This window comes from Lycorma delicatula, chromosome 11 (genome assembly GCF_047948215.1).
Source record: "Lycorma delicatula isolate Av1 chromosome 11, ASM4794821v1, whole genome shotgun sequence".
NCBI classification, from domain to species: Eukaryota; Metazoa; Arthropoda; class Insecta; order Hemiptera; family Fulgoridae; genus Lycorma; species Lycorma delicatula.
The window spans coordinates 49,638,940-49,659,007 of record NC_134465.1 but is presented as its reverse complement, the minus strand read 5'-3'; the positions used below and the strand labels follow the sequence as shown (position 1 = coordinate 49,659,007).

The window sequence follows — 20,068 nt, the reverse complement described above, 5'->3', positions numbered from 1 at the left end:
GAAGCTTTGTGTAATTCACATGCTATAAAATTTATTTCTCATAAATTATGCAAAAGAAAAAAGTAACTGTGATGTGCATTTCTTATTGTTATCATATGTATACATAAGTAATTTGCTTATTGTTAATTTAACTATTTATTCTACATTTATTATTTTCCAAATTTTTTTTATAAATATTTAAGGTAACATTTCCTAGTTACATCTAACATTTGTGGATAGGATTTTAAATCCGTTTAATAATTCTGATCGTATCATAAATTATCAATATGTGATTAACCGTTAATTCAACTGTTTGTTAGAATGCTGATAAATTTTTCAAGACAATTAATATATAAAATACTATATATTATATATAAAGCATAACGTTTGTTTGTTCAAATCAATTATGAAATCTGATTTGATTTGTAATTATAAATTAACTATCATTGCTAGTTCAATTTTTGTTAGTATCATTCATTATTATTGATATTATCTTCTTTTTTCTACGTTATCATTTCTGAGTAGTATAAATTGAGATATAATTTATATAAATTGATAAAATTTATTTCTCTGTTATGGCAGTAATAAAACAGTTTTATTTTTACTTTTATAATTTCAGGAATACCACAAAAGGAGATAAATTTGTAGATGAAGATATTACAGATGAATGTAAAAGTTTATCACATAGCAATGTAAGTGACACTTAAAAAAGTTATTTTTCAAACTATCTCTTTTCTTCCTCCGTAATTTTTGTTTTAGTTTTAATATTATGATGGATTTGTTTTTATTTGTAGAAATTCATTATTGAATCCATAGTGTTTGGCTTTAAAGAAAAATAAATCGCTAAATAAATATTTTATTCTGATTATAACGTAATTGTATCCTACATAGATAAATTGCAGATTTGTTATTCCAGTTCCAGTTCAAGCAAAACTGTTAAAAAAAATTTGATTAAAATAAGTACAAAATTATAATTAAAAATAGGAGAGTAGTTATAAATAGTCAATATAAATTAACTAGAATGATTACATAAAAATCAGACTATTTTTGCAGTTGTGTTATGCACATATTTTTGTGTGTGTATCACCAGGTGACTTGACTATTTTTAAATTGTTTTATTTATTTATATAATAACAGAAATAATGATAAAAGTGTGGCTATGAATAAAGATAAACAAAATAGAATCATTTAAATTAACAAAAATTCATAATAATATAATGTAAAATTAATTTTACTATATCGTATTATAAAAAAGAAAAATAATTGAATAAAATTAATAACCTTCTTTATTTATGGCATCACAAAACCTGTTCTCTGGTTAATAAGTCTATAAAACAAATTCCCTCAAAAAAAACAGAGGCTTTATTCCATCTTCTAGAAAAAAATTTAACTAAGTAAATGATTAAAAAAATCTCTTATTGTTTATTTAAATATCCCAAAAAATAAAGCATTATTTCATCATCTTTTAATAGAAATAAAACAAAGTATAATAAAGTAAAACTACAAGAAGGTTATGCCTAATAATTAAATTCACAATTAGTTGTATATTGTGTGGTGCTTCTCATATAATCCACTAGTTTTAACCAATCTAGCCAATTCAAGTATTGTACATATTATTAGCTGTATTATATATATACATGTATGTATACTACTAGCTAAACATACAACCATGAGTTCTAAATATTACAGTCATAAAGTTTCATGAATACTTAATCCCAATATAAGATTTATCTAATAAACACCTATTCAATCTATGGTAAACCAAATGAAAACTTTATCTACTTTTCCTTATTAACTACTTGCATATCCAGTTTCTTCCATGTTTATGTCCAATTTTTGATCTAACTAATACTTCCGTTATCTATATTTTGCATCATAAAATCAACTGGGCAGTCATATTCAACACTCTCTCCATATCTTGTATAAACCCTCTTTTTCAGCTGTTTTCACAGAGAAGATTCTCAATAGCCTACTGTACTATATATTTCATAGATAGCACCTTGCCTGTGTAATTAGAGCGATGTCTGAAAACATGCATAAGCTAGATGTAGAATCTGTTTCTTAGTAAATAATGCAGTTTGAAGTATTTTAGGAAAGATCAAGTTTTTTTAATATATTTCTGATCCTGCTATTCCTGTAATTTCTGATGATCCTAAATATCTGCTTCATATAAAGCTACAGTTTTGATTAGAGCATTAAAGACTGTCATTTTTGTAGAGTATGACTTGTTATTGCTTAAAATAAACCCATTCCAGATACTGTTTATTAGAAATTTTGTGGATGTTAGTTTTTCCTTTAAATGGTACGAGTATGTTAGCAGAAGTGTAATTTATAAATAGTTGCATCTGTTTAAAAGTAATCTGTATACAGCAGATTTCTGATATTAATATTGTCTATTTGTAGACCTTCCTTGACCTCATCATTAAGATCATTGATGAGCAAAAAAAATAGTTATGGTAAAAAATCTGAAGTAGTAGGAAAGGAATGAATTTGCTCTCTGTTATACCACACAAATGATTCAGTTTAATTACTAAATTCATTAAAATCTTTATGAATTATTGTATAATTACAGTATACTGTATAATTTATAAAATAATGCCTATCTGTGTACCCTGTAAAAAAGTTGTTTTGAAGCCAATAAAAAAGCAATAAATTTTTTTCTGTCTTTTCTTACTTTTAAATTAATTATATTGTAAAAATTAAAGATATCTATTACTGAATACCGAAGGTGAAAACTAACCTGGTATTCATTATTATGCTTATTGTTCCGGTTTATAATAGTGAGTCTCTGTAATAATAATCTGTAAAAAGTAGTAACTGAGACCAGAAAAGATATACCACAATAATAATTCATAACTAAGTTCAAAGCCTTTTTTATGCAGAGAAAATCTCACTGAATTTTTAAAAGCATTGAGTACACTATACATCATTTTTATTTTGGATAGCCTAACACTTAATTGAAGAAACTCATCAGGGGCTGCCTTGTAAAACTTAAAAAGGAATTCTGTTTATAGTTGGCAGTTTTTTGTTTTATTTACAGCTGCACTCACAATTCCATCGAAGTTATTTCTGCATCTAAATCCCTATTTTTCACACATAATGCAGTGTACAGTATTATATGTGGAGTTTCTTCCCTGTTATGTAGTGCATTGAAGTACTCAACCTATTCAGTTGATTAAATATTTGCATTGCAATTAAATTCTTGTGTTAAGTTCGTTCCTGTATCTCGTATATTTCTAAAACTATTAAATCTGCTAGATAATTTTATGATTTTAAGTAATTGATTCTACTCTCTCTTTGCAATTGTATAATTCTGCCTTAAAATATTAAAAATATTATTTTTACACATAACCTAGCTTTCTCCATTCTACACTTACCATCAAACCACAGTGACTTTCTTATACAGCTTTTATTATTATTATTATTATTTACAATCAACTTATCATTGGCACAGGCCAGAACTGTGCATCTGACAAGAAGTGCTAAATTCACATCCTCAGACAGATCTCCTGTTCGGGGACACCTGTCAATCTAGTTCAAAAATATTTCTTATTATTTCTAGTCTGTTTTAACTTTGGAAGCAGTGGTAAAAACTTCTGTACATTTACTTCCTTCTTAACTTGAATTTCCAATTGTAATGGCATGTAAGCAGAAAAATTTGTTCTCCAACTCTAACTTATTGTAAGATTACCGATGAACCAGTTGCCCCAACATATGTAAATTTATCATCTTTATTCCCAACTCTTTATCATTGAGCATTGCTGCATTAAAATTCTTATAAACCTATAATTTTATTATTTATTATTCCATCCTTAGATAACTATTTTCCTATTAATACCACCTTCAATCTCTATTTCCTCAATAGGTATTTATTTTTAAATACTCTGTCCTTCCATTTTCATCACCCAACAAAGTAAATTCTCTATTCTCATAATATTCCTCAAAGAAAATATACAGATTTAAAAATCAGATTGCTTTTTCTGTTTTTGTTTTCAGTATCATTTGGTCTTTTTCTAATTATTTCATTTATACATTTATCCCAGCGTTTCACTAGTACCCGGATACACACAATGTAGAAAGATTTGTCGTTATATCGAAACCAAGATAGGACTGACTGCTTCACCTCATCTTTGCTCTGAACAACCTCAACCAGGATCATCACGCACTGATGTACAGCCTTCTTTAAAATGTTTGCACCACTCAAATGTTTTATTGCATCTGAGAGTCTTATAACCATACTGTGCGAGGAGTCGCGAATAAATCTCACAGGGTTGTACGCCTTCATTCACAAAAAATTTCATTACAACGTATATTCATTCTCTACATTCAATGCCATGTTCTTTACAACTGACTGTTGTTGTTGTTTAATGTTGTTTCACACCAGTGAGCCATGCAATAATAGCTGACACTTGCACCTTATGTGTACATCTAATAGAATTTACAGGAATCTCCATTTAAATTTTATTCTAACAATGGTCCTGAATTGACGTGAACATCCATTGTAATATTGAATTAACAATAAGATACATAACAATCGAAACATTCACAATTCACTCTATGCAAATATTATTCACTTTTACTGTTTACAAAAGAGAACTATCATCCTACAATTTATAAATAAATAGAAAGAATAATGTCACTGTCTTGCTCACAAATAACTCAGTGAACAGCTTTTTATTTTCAACCACTGTCCAATATGGAATATTCGTGGTGCACTCTTCACTTGTTTCTTATCAAATACTCCAAATGCTCCTACACATCGTAATCTCATTTATCACACACATGCGTGTGCGCACCTAACTGAACTCGAACTTGAAAACTGTCATTCTGCTGGTCCCTGGAACTATTTATATTTCCTGACCTGCAGTACTAGTACCTGATCTCTCCTTTTGATTGTTCAAGTGAAATAATTTTCATTGTTCACACCTTCTACACTTTTCTATAAGTCTGTTTCTAGAAAGAATCCCGTTGTCGTTTCTTCTAGATTCTTTTTTTTTCTCTCTCTTTCTTCCTTCTGGAAGCTTTTCTACTCGTTACAATATATTATATGGATTATACCAAGAATGGATATATATGCTACTCTATAGATAAAAAAAGGAACTGCCCCAGGTTTTATCTGGATAGATCAAGGGAATTTTAATAAAACCTTGATCAGACCAGCATCACAAAATACATAATTGTAAAATAGATATGATTAGATTTCATATTAATTATTTAAAAATATATGCACATAAAATAGTGTTCAGATAAATACATGAAGTTATTTTTTATACTAAGTAATTCTGAGTTAATTTTTTTAACCACAAAGGATTCAAACTTCAGAAGGCATTAATAAAATTTATTTGAGTCCTTGTTACATACATGTTGAATGGAGATACAGAATATTAACACGGAAAAAAAAATAGCAAATGTTACTAATTTGAAACAATTTGTTTTTTAGTATGAAAGTACCATATTTCCAGGCTTTCATAGGGAAGCAAATCAAACATTTTTAGTGGAAAGGGTAGGGCTGTGAAGCATCACACTGAAAACAAATTTAATTTAAAAGGACACTAAAAAAAATGTGAAAACTTTAGGCTATGACAGTCTATGTTTAATGGTTAAAAAGTTATTTTTGGGCTCATAGTTTATCAACTACATGGAAAAATGAAAAGTTAATAACAATAATTGTCAGTTTATCTTGAATTGAAGCAATCCAATCAAGGTGATGTATCAGTATTTTATTGTACACAATTTGAATTAAATTTTATTATCTATAAAACAAAAAATAACAAAATTTACTAAATGGGTAAATATTTCTCAATTAACTTTGATATATATATATAAATTTAAGTCTTAAATTTAATTTAAGATTAAACATTAACAAAATAAATGACTAAAAATAAAATTAATGTTTAATGAAAGCATTATCATAAATAATAAAATTGTAAAAGATATTTGTACCATAAAATAACTAATAGTGAGAATTTGTAAAAAATAAGAAATATTTTACTTAGTAACATTAGTATTTAAAATGTGAACTTTGTTCACGTGAATTGAGTTGCAATCATGTTAAGTTAACTAACTGAATTTTAGCCCATCTCAGGGAATCTTAGATTATTTCTCTTCCTTTATTTTATTATTGTTTCTGTTATAGGTGTTTTATCCAATTAAATTCAGACATATTATTGTGCATCATTTTGTTTCTTTTCAGTTCTCCACTTGTTTTGAAAAATTTTTGTTTGTACTCGGTTTAATATTGGCTGTAATTGCGGGTACAATACAGCCTATTTTGAATAAATTATACGGTGAATTCTTGTCATTACTCATTGGAAGATTTACACCAAATGCTGTAATTGAAAAACCATTTTTTCTTTCTTATTTTGGAGGTGGATTTTACAAGTAAGTACTCTTTAAAACTTTTTTCATGATTATTTATTTATTTATCCATGAGAAAAGAAAAATGTTGCTTAATATATATATATATAATCTAAGGTTATCTATGAATAAATTTAAATAATTAATTCAATAATACATATTTATTTAAATAAATAAATAAAAATTAACTAAAACTACTCAGTAGTTGTACTTTTATACTTTACTTATAAAAGTATGTTAACAGATCTTTTCTTTTGTACAATGTCTGTAGCAGTGATGTTGATAGCACAATAGTTGTTGATGTCTGTTTTGAAGGCATTAGGAAATTCTTTAGTATTTTGTTGAACATTATATTTATTTATATCATTTTTATTCATTAAATATAGTTTTTTGTCAAATTTAATTATGATTTAGGATCTCAGAATCAAGCAGCATCGACAAATAACTGATTGATTAATGTCAAATATGAACAACTGACAATATTTATCAACATCAAAACAAACATGATTATATCACAAAGACATTCATCTTCTTTTTATTAGCGTTAATAGATTCAGTAATACAGGCTTATTTAGATTGAATTGCAATGACTAAAACAAATATAACTTAGACAGATGAGTGGCAAATTTATTCATAGATATGAATAATATCAAAGAAGTTTTGTTCATCAGTTCGTAAATTAAATTGCAGTGGTTGCACTATTTAGTCTGTTGGGAAAGTAGGATGCAAATTTAGCCACGGATGTAAATAGCATATACAAGTGTGTAAAAAAACAATTATTTTTTACAAACCATATTATGAAAACAATATTTACTTACATACATTACCCACTACATGCAAAAATATATTTAGCACATCAAAGTCATGAAATTACCACATTCAAGAACAAGGTGTATTAAAAAAACATAAAAATTTGTGTAATTACAGTTTTTTATAATATATTTAGAACTCCATATAGCTTTGTCTCCCTTTCAGAGTAATTCATGATGCTGGCAAAACATTGTTCATAATGTTTGTTCCATTTTTGGAACGTTTACTGGATGAACTGGTACTGCATGAGCTGATCCATTGTCATAGTGGAATATTCAACTCTGGTTTTCCCGCTGCCTAAGCCAATTTCTCCATACAGCATTCCTCAAACACAGTAAAACTTCTTTTTTATAGTCTTCAATCTTTTTAGAAGTCTTCGTTTACTATCTGATTACATGGAATAAATTTATAATGTCCAGTAAAAAAAAATTATGCAATTCATTGGGTAAATTTTCCAGCTATGCCAGTCAAGTTATACAATTCATTAAAATCAAAATTTAAAAAAATATTTTTCAATTTTTTATTTTTTAAATTTAGAAGCTTCCCATCAGGAGAGGGGTATTAAATTATTTTAGTTATTTTAATGTTTAACAAAATCCATTATGAGCATTAAAAATTTGAAATTCCCAAAAAAAATTTCCATTTTGTTAGCTCCCATACTCTAGGGAAGGGTAAAATTAATTTTTAAGAAAAACATCCCTAAACGCTGATAATAAATTTATAAAAAAATAACTTTTTAAATTTGTTTAAAAAATACTAAGATATAGCTGTTATTCTGAAAAAAAACAAGTTTGTAATTTTCTTAGAAGAGGTGAAAATTTTTATTAATTTTTTTTTTCAAGCTAAACTAAAGAATAAGGGCTATCAAAAAATTAAAATCTTTTCTCTTTAAATGGAATGGGTAACTTGCGAGATGCATTTAAAATTAGAATACATTTTAAACAATTTTTTAAAAGTTAAAAAAATATTTTTGGTTACCACAGACCTTTAAAATCGGTTGGGTAAAAACTTTTTATAGTGGTTTGAAGGGCTATTGATGTAATAAATGTAGAAGCTAAAAACTCCCATTAAGTCCTTTTCTGAAGCAAAATATAGCTGAAAAAATAAAAATACAGTCATTTTTTGGGGAGATGGTTAATTAACTAACATTTTTTATAATTTGTGATCTCGATAGAAAAAACTGCAGTTTTTGTAAGAAAAATGTTTTGTTAAAGTATACAAGGAAGGATTTGAAATTTTATTTCAGCTAAAAACTCCCCTACCCCTTTTTCCAATTTTTATAAAAATTTAATACATTCTTTCCTCCTGAAGATAGTACCTGTTTAGCAAGTTTGAAGAAAATCAATGTATGGGGTCCAGAGTTATACGACCAAACAGAGACCAACATACATACAAATGTATGAGCATGTTACTAAAAGAGATTTTTTGGAACATTGGAATAAAACATTTTTAACAGATTATTTACAATTTATTTAAATCTATTTATTTTTTAAATGTCTCCTTTAGGTAATTTTCTTTTTTAAAACGACCAATTATTTTTAGAATTTTTTTTACTGATCCATGTACTTTCCTGTTAAAGCTATAACTGCCAGAGCAGCATATATCGCTGTAGTTGGAAAAGTAAAACAAAATCATTAACATCATTTTCATGTTTTATTTACTTAAGCAGGCTTTTTTGGGCCAGGTTGATTCTTTTCCACCCGAGTGATAATTGCATCTTGGTTTCCACTTTGTAGCCATAAACTAAAACTTTACCTTTTATTATGTTTTCAAAAGATTTTGGTCGGCATGGTGCAATTATAAAGGTGATTTTAGCCCGATTCACTTTTTGATCATTGGTTAGCAAATTTGCACAAAGGTTGTAGAGATGTGATGCACGTTAAGTTTTACCATTATGATTGTGTAGCTTGATCATATATACTGATGTTCACCTCCTCAGTATTCTCTTCAACAGTTAAGCAGTGATCTTGATGAACTTCATCAATATTATTATTTTTTATTGATGTGGACGGTTGACGAACATTGAAGTCAATTTGATGCTCTTCCCAATTTTAAAATGATTGAACTATTTTTAGCACTGCAATCTGCCCTATTGTATTCCCCAAGTTCTTGCTGAAGCATTTTGAATGTGTCTCTGTGAAAGTTTTACATTGTGAAGAAAAGTTTAAAAAAATACATTGTCTTTTAAGATTTTTAAAAGACATTTTGTTAAAAAAAGAAGCAAGAGGTTAGTACAGTGTTTACTCCAACTGTTGTAGCTTAAACACTACCAGTGATAGCGTGACACATCAAATACCATTTGGTTTCAAAAAGTTCACCACTAACCAGTGTCACTTGATGGAACATATTCCATGCACTGGTTGGTACGCTATTATTAAATTTTGGTAATTTTATAAACATATCTCATAATATAAAGATTGCACCCAAAACAAAGACACAACACAGACAAAACATATAATATATTGTTATATTATGTTGTATTAGGAATTATAACAATGTATTTAGATCAAATATATTGTCCAATCAAATAACCTTACGCTCTTAAATTAGAAAAATTGTTGCATAAAGACTGATCAGTTTCATTAACTGTTTGAACAGATATTTTTGACTTAGATTATTTAAAATTAATCGGTATTTATTTTACTGTTGCAATAAAATATTTTTTCCTTTTTTCACATTAGTAAAATACATGAAGACCATACCTACCCTTGTGTCCCAAGCTTGTATGGATGATAAAACTACTGGATTATTGAAGAGGATAAATCAAATTAATTTAATAATGTTTTTTTTTAAGTTTGTTCTAAAGAGCATTTAAAAATTTTTTTCAATTTTTTTTTTCAACTCAGTATTTCGATCATGAAAAAAATTATTTAATGTAGTGGATTGAATTAAATGGAAAAATCATTATAGTAAATGAGTTAATTTGATCTATTAAACAGCTTGTTCATTTTTTATTTAAAATTCCGTTGTTGCAGTCTCAGTTTCACCAAACTCTGCTTCACAAATCTATCGCCACTTTAATAAACACCCATTAAACATTTTCTTTAAATGCTATATTTGAATCATAACTTTATCGTGAAATGTTTTATTAGATCACAAGAGATTAGCTGCAACAGAAGAACTAATATATTGAAAACAAAAAAAAAAGAGCTGACAGTGTTGCATGACTTTGCCGGCTAAACTGGTTAAAAAGAAATGTTATAAAAAATTCTACAAATTTATAAAAAAGTATTATTGCAAAGTTGTAAAAAATCATAATAAAGTGTAAAATAAAAAATTTTACAAATTTAAAAAAAAACTAAAATAATTTTTTAAAAATTTCAAAGTTGTAAAATAAAATTACCTTAAAAAGTCATTATGTTCTCGCACAATTTTTTCATATTAAAAAGATTTTTAATAATGCTAATATTTGCCAAAATTATTTTTATAAACGTAAAAAAAATAAAAAATTTTTCAGAATTTTTAAAAATGTTGAAGACCAAGTGTCAGTGGGGCTTTTTACTTCTGTGTATGAAGGAACCAGAAAGTATTGTAATTGCAAAAATTTTGGTTTTCAGATTTCGATGGAAATATCCATTTTGACCATCCCAATATATATGTATGTATGTATGTATGTACATACGTATCTCACCTAACTCAAAAACGATGTCGTAGAATGTTGAAATTTTGGATGTAGGACTGTTATATCCAGTTGTGCACCCTCCCTTTTAAAGGCAATCGACTGCACACAAAATAACTAATTGTTCAACATATTTCAGCTACCAGTTACAAGGTTAATCAAAAATAAAAATGTATATACCATATTAATATTAATATTTAATATTAAAATGTAATATTAATATTTTAAAATGTATATACTATAAATAAATCAATTCTGTATTTAATTTTGATTTCTGTTACTAATAGCTAATTGGTTAATTATTGTGCAGGCCGAATGCAACAGAGAAAGAACAAATGGAGTTTTTGATAAAAGATTCTCATGCATATTTTATTATCACCATTGCCATTGCTATATTTCAGTTCCTAGTGTGCTTCAGTATGGTTGTATTGCTTAGTTATTGTGCGTTAAAGAAGTTAAGTATTTATATGATGAAAATATGATATATATCATATTTTTAATTATTTTAAGTTAAATGTTTTTTTTTTTTTTGTTTAATATTTAAAAGTCTGAGCCAAATATGACTTGATTGCTACTCCTGAGAATGTTGGTAACATTTTTGGAGTGATTGGTGTTATATATCAAGACATCTAAATTTCATTATGGCGTGTATTTATCTTATTTATTGTATGGTATATAGATGTACTGTGTCCAAAATATTAAAAATAAGCACTCAAACAATTATAATAGCAAATGTATATATAATATTTCATAGGTGTAATTATAACTTGTAAAGGCAATTACTTTTATACAGATTTGAATACCAGATCATGGATACAGATGTTCTTTGGTGGTTGGGTTTCAATTAACCATCTCAGGAATGGTCAAACTGAGACTGTACAAGACTACACTTCATTTACACTCATACATATCATCCTCATTCATCCTCTGAAGTAATACCTGAACGGTATTTCCCAGAGGCTAAACAGGAAAAAGAAAGAAGAAGGTGTAATTACAAATTTCAGTTCAGCTGCAAATTATCCAGTTTTTTAGATGTTGAATTTCAAGTGTAGGTAGCATATAAATATCTAGTGAGTCTCCCTTGTATCCACACTGTGGTGAGTACTGGATTAGTTGTTCAACAGTTTAAGTCACCACACTCACAACCAATAATAGATAACACGTCTCATTTTCATGAAGTAATTACATCTACCATGACCAGTTCTTCTACAATTAAGTCTTCACCACAACCGTTTGGTTGACTAAAGCCCGGAACTTGTACATGCACCATCTGTATCCACTGGCACCCTTAGTTTTTGTCCCTTGAGATCTGTCCAATGCAACAACAATTTGTTTGATATTAAAATCCTCTTATGTAAGCTTTTAGACCAGTTCCCAAGCAGGTTTTCGGGCTTTCAAATGTCGATTAGTTATTCCACTGATGGTCATGTTGATTGGTGTTGCTGCAATCATAATATTTTAACAGAGTAATGTACAAGAACATTCTGGCACCTGAGATGCGATGGAGGTATATTAGCTGATACTGGAAGCCATATAATTAGGGCAAAGTAGACTGAGACTATACCAGTAATTGTTCTCATGATTTTATTTAACTCAATATTCCGCTTATCAGTATGGCAGCTATTCAACCATAAGATGCATAGTACACAGATGCAGAGTAGGCCAAGGCTAATGTTGTAGTTTGAACTATGCTTGCATTCGCTCACAAGGTGCTTTCAACCAGCTTATGAATTATATTGTGGGGTGTAAATATCTAACATATGTGTGTGTATTTAGGAAATTGCAAAAAGAATTCTGTTCATTCCAACTTTGTTAAATGTTGACAAAAAGGCACAATAAATTTTATTCAAACTTTTATCTAAAAGTACATAGAGTACAGTTCGTTTTCACATTTTTTTAAAAATTATATTGTTCACAGATATTTATTTATTTGTACACACATTTATTTTAGTCAGTTTCTAAAGTTTTACATTACTAAACGGGTTATTTCTGGTACTATTTGCAGTTTCTTGGCATATAATAGTTCTAAGTAGATTAAGAGTTCTTGGAATAAATTATCTGTTGACCTCATTTCTCAACTAGCCTCAGACAAAAAATCGCAAGGGGCAAAATTAGATGTAGGCCACCAAACCTCACTGCTTTACGAGATCAATTATCCTGGGAACATTCCTGACAGAACTTCTGTTGGACTTTTTTCTGTGTGAGAAATAATCAATTCCCATTGAAAGTGGGATGAGTTTAGCTCTATACATGTGTGAAGTTAGAACTTACACAAGTAGATTTCCAAGTCTGGGAAGTTTTGGTTCTGTAGCATGTACACGAATTGACTGGAAGTGATTATTTGGTCTTCATTCTCAAAAAAAGAGACAAAAAACACCAAAACCTGCAACGGTACATCAAACAGTGACATATTTGGCATGTATAGATGTTTTATGGATCTATTGAAGACCTCTTTAGTTAGTAATGAAACTTTGCTTTTTAGTGTCAGACAAATGAACCCACCAGGTTGGTAGAATGGTAAACTCGTCATCACAAATCAGTTGATTTTGAAGTTGAGAGTTCTAAGGTTCAAATCCTAATAAAGGCAGTTACTTTTAAACAGAATTTGGGTACTAGATTGTGGATACCGGTGTTCTTTGGTGGTTGGGTTTCAATTAACCACACATCTCAGTAATGGTCGACCTGAGATTGTACAAGACTACACTTCACTTACATTCAAACATATCACCCTCATTCATACTCTGAAGTAATTAATACCTTATGGTGGTTTCGGAGGCTAAACAAAAAAAGAAAGATAAATGAAAATGAGCTTTTTCATTCACAAGGTGAATAATTTTTCCAAGAAAACTTTGAAGGATATACTCACAACATGCAATGCAGTTTTCCTAGTCATGATCATAAGTTCCTGAAAAAATATCAGTTTTTTATACATGAGTTTGTACAAGTTTTTGTAAAAATTTTTCTGTAATTTTAATCAGACAACTCCAAAGAAGAACTGTGTTTTTGGTTGGAATGTTTGACAGATTTCAAAATGGATTGTCACAATTTGGAAATTTTTTTAGATATTATTGTTCTAAGGTATTCCAAATGCTTTTCTTTTTAACACCGATTTTATACCCTCATCCTGTAGCAATATGGTTCTAGAATTCATAACAGCAGCATATTGATTGATTATAAAGAGGATATGAAAACCTCTTTGCATTAGGATCACAGATTGATTATGTTTTATAAATCATTTTGATATATTCTTCAGTAAGGGGTTCACAGTATTTATCTGTAAGCCATTTAACCTTACTAACTAAGATGATGTTTGTAAAAATTACATGTATATTAATTTTTTAAAAGAATAAGTTTTGGGTTAATAAAATAATATCTTTGTTTTAGATGTTATTTAAAAAGTTATTATGGTACTACAAAAAAATACTCAGGTTCGTTTTGTGAGAGCTTATGTAAAACTGCTCTCTTCCAATTAGCTGTTTAAAATAGATTGAGTAGTAATCACCAGCAATCTATCATACTAAATTAGATTCATTCTTTTAAGTACTAGTAAAGCATCATCGATGATTGTGCCATGTTTATGGTAATATTATTACAAGTTACTGCATTGTGAATGACTGATGTCAAAAGTTTTAATGGAAGGGAAGTTTTGATGCGTATGATGAGAGGGGAAAAATCAAGTACAGACTATTAAGCCAGAAAATGATGACCACACTGTTATACTTCCTAAACTTGAAAATTTTATTCAGATAATTTGTGGAATCTGGGATCACAATCATTTTAGAAGTTTATTGTGAAACTCTGAAGAAGAAGCTACAAAGATCAATCTAAAACAAGTAGCATATACAAATAGGAGATTTTCAACCATTTCCCTTACAATCTAAAATTGGTGATGAGAAAATATACCATTTTTCCACTAAGATGAAAGTCTCTGGTTTCTAACCAGCATTTTGAAACACGTGAGAGGTTGCTCATGAATATAAATTGTGGGTAATCTGGTTTTAGAGCTCTTCAATAAGGCCCTGCAAAAGATGATGAAGAAGTACAATGAATCTGTGAATTTTGATAGTGATGTATAAAGAAGTAATGTAATTATATATGTAACATATATAAAATTCTTTTCTTTTTTTTAATTGCCAGTTTTGAAATAACCTTTGTATAAACAACTGCCAGATTTAGTGAATAAGTAATAATTATTTATATCACTGGAAATTCATCATGATTTTTAGTATACTATAAAAACATATTTATGGCAATATCAATCAATGTTTTACCTGTATGTATTGTTATACTTAGCCAAACTATTTATAATTGTAATATTTTATATAATAATAATAACATATTAGCTATTTTTATTATAGGTGGGTAGAATGAGACGATATTTTTTGAAATCTTTACTTCAGCAAGATATGACATGGCATGACATGCAAAATTCTGGAACAGGTTTATCTGCTAAGATGACTGAGTATGTTTTTTTAAATATAATTTATTAGATTTTTTATATTTAGATTAAATCTCAATCAAGTACCTTTATTTTAAAATCAGCATGTTGCAAGGTTCTGTATTCCTCATATATATGTCCTGTTTTCCATGCATTTTCAAATATTTAAAATTTCTTTATTGTTGTTTTATATGTTTATTTTATTTTTAATTTTTATAGTATAATTTTTAAGTGAAAAAGGAAAGTTTGTAAATAATAATGTCTGTATATGTAATGCAATATCTAGCTGATTTTTAATTTTATATTCATAAAATAAAATTGCTCTGTAACTACTACTGGTCTTAAAATGTTGCATATCTTTCATGTACTGTTATACTTTCATTAACACTATGTGTGATCCTTCAATTAATACTTTTGTTCTTTTCACATTCTCTTTGAGTTCATTTTATTATGTTTTGTGTATAATTTAATGTGCTCTAATAAAATATGTTAATTCAACAATTTACATATAATTTACAATTTTACATAGTCATTGATAACCAGAAAAATTAGACAAATGTGTACATACTGCATAATAAACATCGCTAGCTTATTTCTTGTGTAGATAATAGTATATATATATATGTACAGTTAAATAAAAAAAAATTAAAAACATTCTTTTAAACAAATTTTAAAAAATTGTTTGAGTAATTTAAAAATTACTCAGTAAACATAAATAAAAGATAATTTTGTTTTCAACAAAATAATATGTATAAAGTTGTCTATTTTCACAAACCACAATGAAAAGATTGGGGTGCGACCTCAGTTCTATTTTGCACATTAACTATTTATCCAAAGAGATTTACTAGATATTGTTTATTGAAGCTATCATTTCCATTTTGAATCAAAATCTTTGTCATATTTAAAGAATTTATGTAGATATTGAATATGAAAGTGCGCCCCATGCTTTTCATTGTTGTTTTGCAAAAACAACATATAAAAAGATACAACATATAAATTTATGCATATTATTTTATTAAAAAGAAAATTATTTTCTATTTATATTTACTGGGTAATCCATTTTTTAAATTTGTTTAAAAGCATGTTTTTAAAAATATTTTTTATTTTATACTTTTTATAAGTACAATGTTTAAATGTTTATTGGAGTTTTCAATATCTCATACAAGGGTGTTCAAAGCATTACATTGTTTGATGTATTGTATAATGTTGTATATTACATTGATGTTCATCCCAAAAACCTATTGTGCTTGGGTACTACTCTCCATATTCTGCACATGTATACTGCTCCTCTCCATCTTGTGCGCATGTTTATTATTCATTAACCGATAACCGTGGAACAGAAGTGAGCTAAAGAAAAGCATGTAATTAGTGTAGATGTTTCACAGTTTTTAATTAAGGGTAAATTGATTAGAGCAGTCTTTCTCAACCTGCGGGGTACGCTTCCCTAAAGGGGCATGATAACACTAACAATGGGTTTTTCAAAGGAAGGTTAAATATTACAAATAGACACTCTTGAGTTCATTTTCTATATTTAGCCGAGATTTTTATTTTGTACTCAAAACAGCACCGCAGAAAATCCGGTTTTGCAAAGGTAGGATGTTGAAAATGATAGTAGTATATGAAATGTTCCTATTTTCAATACAAAAACTCATCATCCACTCCTGCCCAAAATTCAAAGAGTGATTTATTATTAAATTGTCTTTTAATTTCGCCACTTGCTGTGAAGTCAATGAAAATTTCTTCTTTGCCAGTCTCAACTGGCAGCCCTTCTGGAGTATTTTGAAATGGATCTCTAACCCACTTGTAAATTACTAACAAGTTGTTATCAGCAAGAAAATACTTTTTAAAATTCTTTGCCAGCATGGCTAAATGATTTTCAATGATTACAAAAACTTTTCACATGTTCTTCAGCCTTGTAAGTTTAAACACATTCATTCACATTTGCAAAAATTTCTGCTTTAATGTGTATGAATAGGGGAAGGAAGTGAGTACTCTGAAGGAAACAAAGACTAATAATCTGTAAAATTAATAATAAAGATTAAAAAAATAAAGTTCAGTTATTCCTGAGCAAACCTCATACAGGTCCAAAATTAGAAACAATTACATCCCTTAAACAAGTTTATTTTTAGGACTAGAAATACAATATTAACTTTACTCTAATCACACAGTTATAAGCTATAAATTGATAAATATAAAACAAAGTTAAAATAATGATAAAAAAAAATCAGGAATCATTTCAATTAAATTTTATATGTTAATTGTTATAAAAGTGCATAAATCAATATTTTTAATGTATAAGAATATAAAACAAAAATATGAAGCACCGATTAATAATAAAATTATTCTCTATTGTTTTATGAGTACATTTGTAATTCTACCTTTAAAACTAAATTTTCACAGGAATTTCTAATTAACAAAAAATGGCTTGAATATTTTGTACAAGATTTTTTTTTTAAATCATGACTTTTAGAGTCATCTTGATGGTTTTGTTGGTAAAGCCAACTATTGTTTAAATGAGAGTCTCAGGTTCAATTGTTGGTTTGGGCTTGTTTTTTTATCATTCACTGTTTATCTCATTAACTGAACTCTCAAGTAAATTTTTTTCTGAGAAACACCTGTTTAGTTGAGGAGGAAATATGTATATATTTAGTAAAAGTATCATCTTTATTATTTTTTCAGGCTTGATAAATTACCGGATAGTTTAAATGAAAATTTAGGAATGGCTGTATTCTTAATTTCATCATTCATAGCAAATCTTACTGTTGGTTTTTGTCTTGGTTGGAAGTTAACGCTTATATTACTTTCTGTAGCACCTGTATTTGTAGGTGGCGCTGCCCTTGTTAACAAGGTAAGTGATTAAATGTTTAATTTTTTTTTTTTTTAATATTGAACACTCTCAATGTTCACCTCTTTTAAGTAGAAAACTGTATTTATTAAAATATATAAGTATTCTTATCTGATTAAATATAAAAATTCAATTTAAAAAATAAATTCATGAACAAAATTTACCTTTAAAACATTTAAACTAAATTTTTCTATGTTTTATATGAAATTAGATTGAAAACTTTTTTGTATAATTTGATATTTATAGTTAAAATATGTTACAGTTTTCTAGATATATCTTTCCAAATATTATTAAGATTGCCCAGGATTCTATGCTAGAAGAGTTGTTACCAACTTAAGTTTGATTGCGTTTAAATATTACAAAAGTAACTACATAATGGTAATGGTTATATTACATGAATGGTGATATATTTTCACTCATACCTACACACAAGATATAATTTAACTATGTCTATATCTATAGACCAGTTGTTAGAATTATAAACTAATTTGTAGAGATAGTGATAGATTCTGATGTAATTTTCACATTCATTTTTAATTTGATTTAATTCTTTGTATTAATATCTTAGATATTCAAGTATTCCTACCAATCCTTCTCCAATAAATTAATATGTATATATTGTGTGATATTTATTTCTTTTTTTTTAACAGAAAAAGAATACTATGTTTATTAAAGAAAATGAAAGTTGCAAGAATGCATCAGCTGTAGCTCAAGAGGTGATATCATCTATACGTACTGTAGCAGCATTTAATGGAGAAGAAAAAGAAGTTAAAAGGTATTCAAGTTATTATATAAACATATTAATAAAATAGTTAGAAACAATTTTTCTAAAAACCAATCAGACTACTTCATTCAACTGTTAACGAGATCAAACATAGTAAGAGGTGTTTCTGAAAAGTATAAAATATTGCGCTTATATTGTGAAAAAATTATTTTTTGTTGGTGTGGGTAATATTTTATTACTAGTCATTGTTGATTGCATTTCAGAAAGAGAATAAACTTTATTCGAGTAGTTCATTTTGACATTTTTTTTTAAAAATTCAGCATTGATCTAAAATCCTACAAAATGTGAAGTTTAATCGGTAATACATTTTCACAAAAAGAAATCTGTGCTAGTAGCAGCATCTTGTTTGGACCACAACTTTTGGTACTGGTACTCCTAAATGTTTTAATAATTCAATAGACAAAACGTTGTTGAGTATTTCAACATAATCTATGAAAATCACACTGATGCATGTACAGAAAGTGACTGCATTTTCTTCAAAAGATAATCAACCAGTGATGCCAAATGCTGAAACACCACACAAGTTTTTTTTTTATCACTGTCCAGACATATTGTAAGAATTTTTCTGAGTTGCTTTTGAGCCTGGAAATAATAATTTTTTTTATTGACATCGTCTGATAAATGAAATACCTCATCCAACATAAACAAATTATTAACAAATTCAGGATTCTCTTTCAACAATAGTTGAAAAGTTGCAAAAATCTATTCTCATAAAAACATTTTGAAAATTCTACACACAGTTTTATCTGGTAGTTCAATGATTTTACATAATTGCTGATTATTGAGAGATTTCAGTTATTTTTGCTTCACTCTCAATATTTTTTGCCATCTTTAATTTTTTATTTTTTATTTTTTTTTTATTTTCATTGACAACACCATCACTGGATTTAAATTTATGGTATCGATCTAAAATTAAACTGTGCAGTGGAATTTTACTTAATGGCTGAATATGATACAAGAAACTTTTTCAAATGAAAGTTATTGGTTTATTTCTTGTATAGGCTATATCATGGAAAATTCATTGGTTCATAAACCAGGGGTTATTGTATATTGAAACCTTAAATGATCCAGCGACATCATAAAATTATTTCTCTTCAATCCTGTGCGATGACAGTACTCCTACATTTGAAAAAAAGTACTGAAACCTACTGTTGCTTCTGTTGTTTTGTAGTTGCCTTAAAAATTTACCAATAAATTAAATTGAAAAAAGTATTAATATGTTTTATAAAAATATAT

General features: G+C 27.8%; 1 protein-coding gene across 4 annotated transcripts in view; it reads left to right on the top strand.

The window, feature by feature from the left end:
* The window catches only part of LOC142332010 (multidrug resistance protein homolog 49-like), a 119,403-nt gene that overhangs the window by 46,048 nt on the left and 53,287 nt on the right, over positions 1-20,068 (top strand). For all 4 annotated transcript variants that reach the window (XM_075378069.1, XM_075378067.1, XM_075378070.1 and 1 more), the window contains 6 exons: positions 599-671; positions 6,173-6,360; positions 11,076-11,220; positions 15,124-15,227; positions 17,883-18,051; positions 18,699-18,823. In XM_075378069.1, the coding sequence (XP_075234184.1) occupies positions 599-671; positions 6,173-6,360; positions 11,076-11,220; positions 15,124-15,227; positions 17,883-18,051; positions 18,699-18,823 (804 nt within the window). The remainder of the gene's footprint in view (positions 1-598; positions 672-6,172; positions 6,361-11,075; positions 11,221-15,123; positions 15,228-17,882; positions 18,052-18,698; positions 18,824-20,068) is intronic.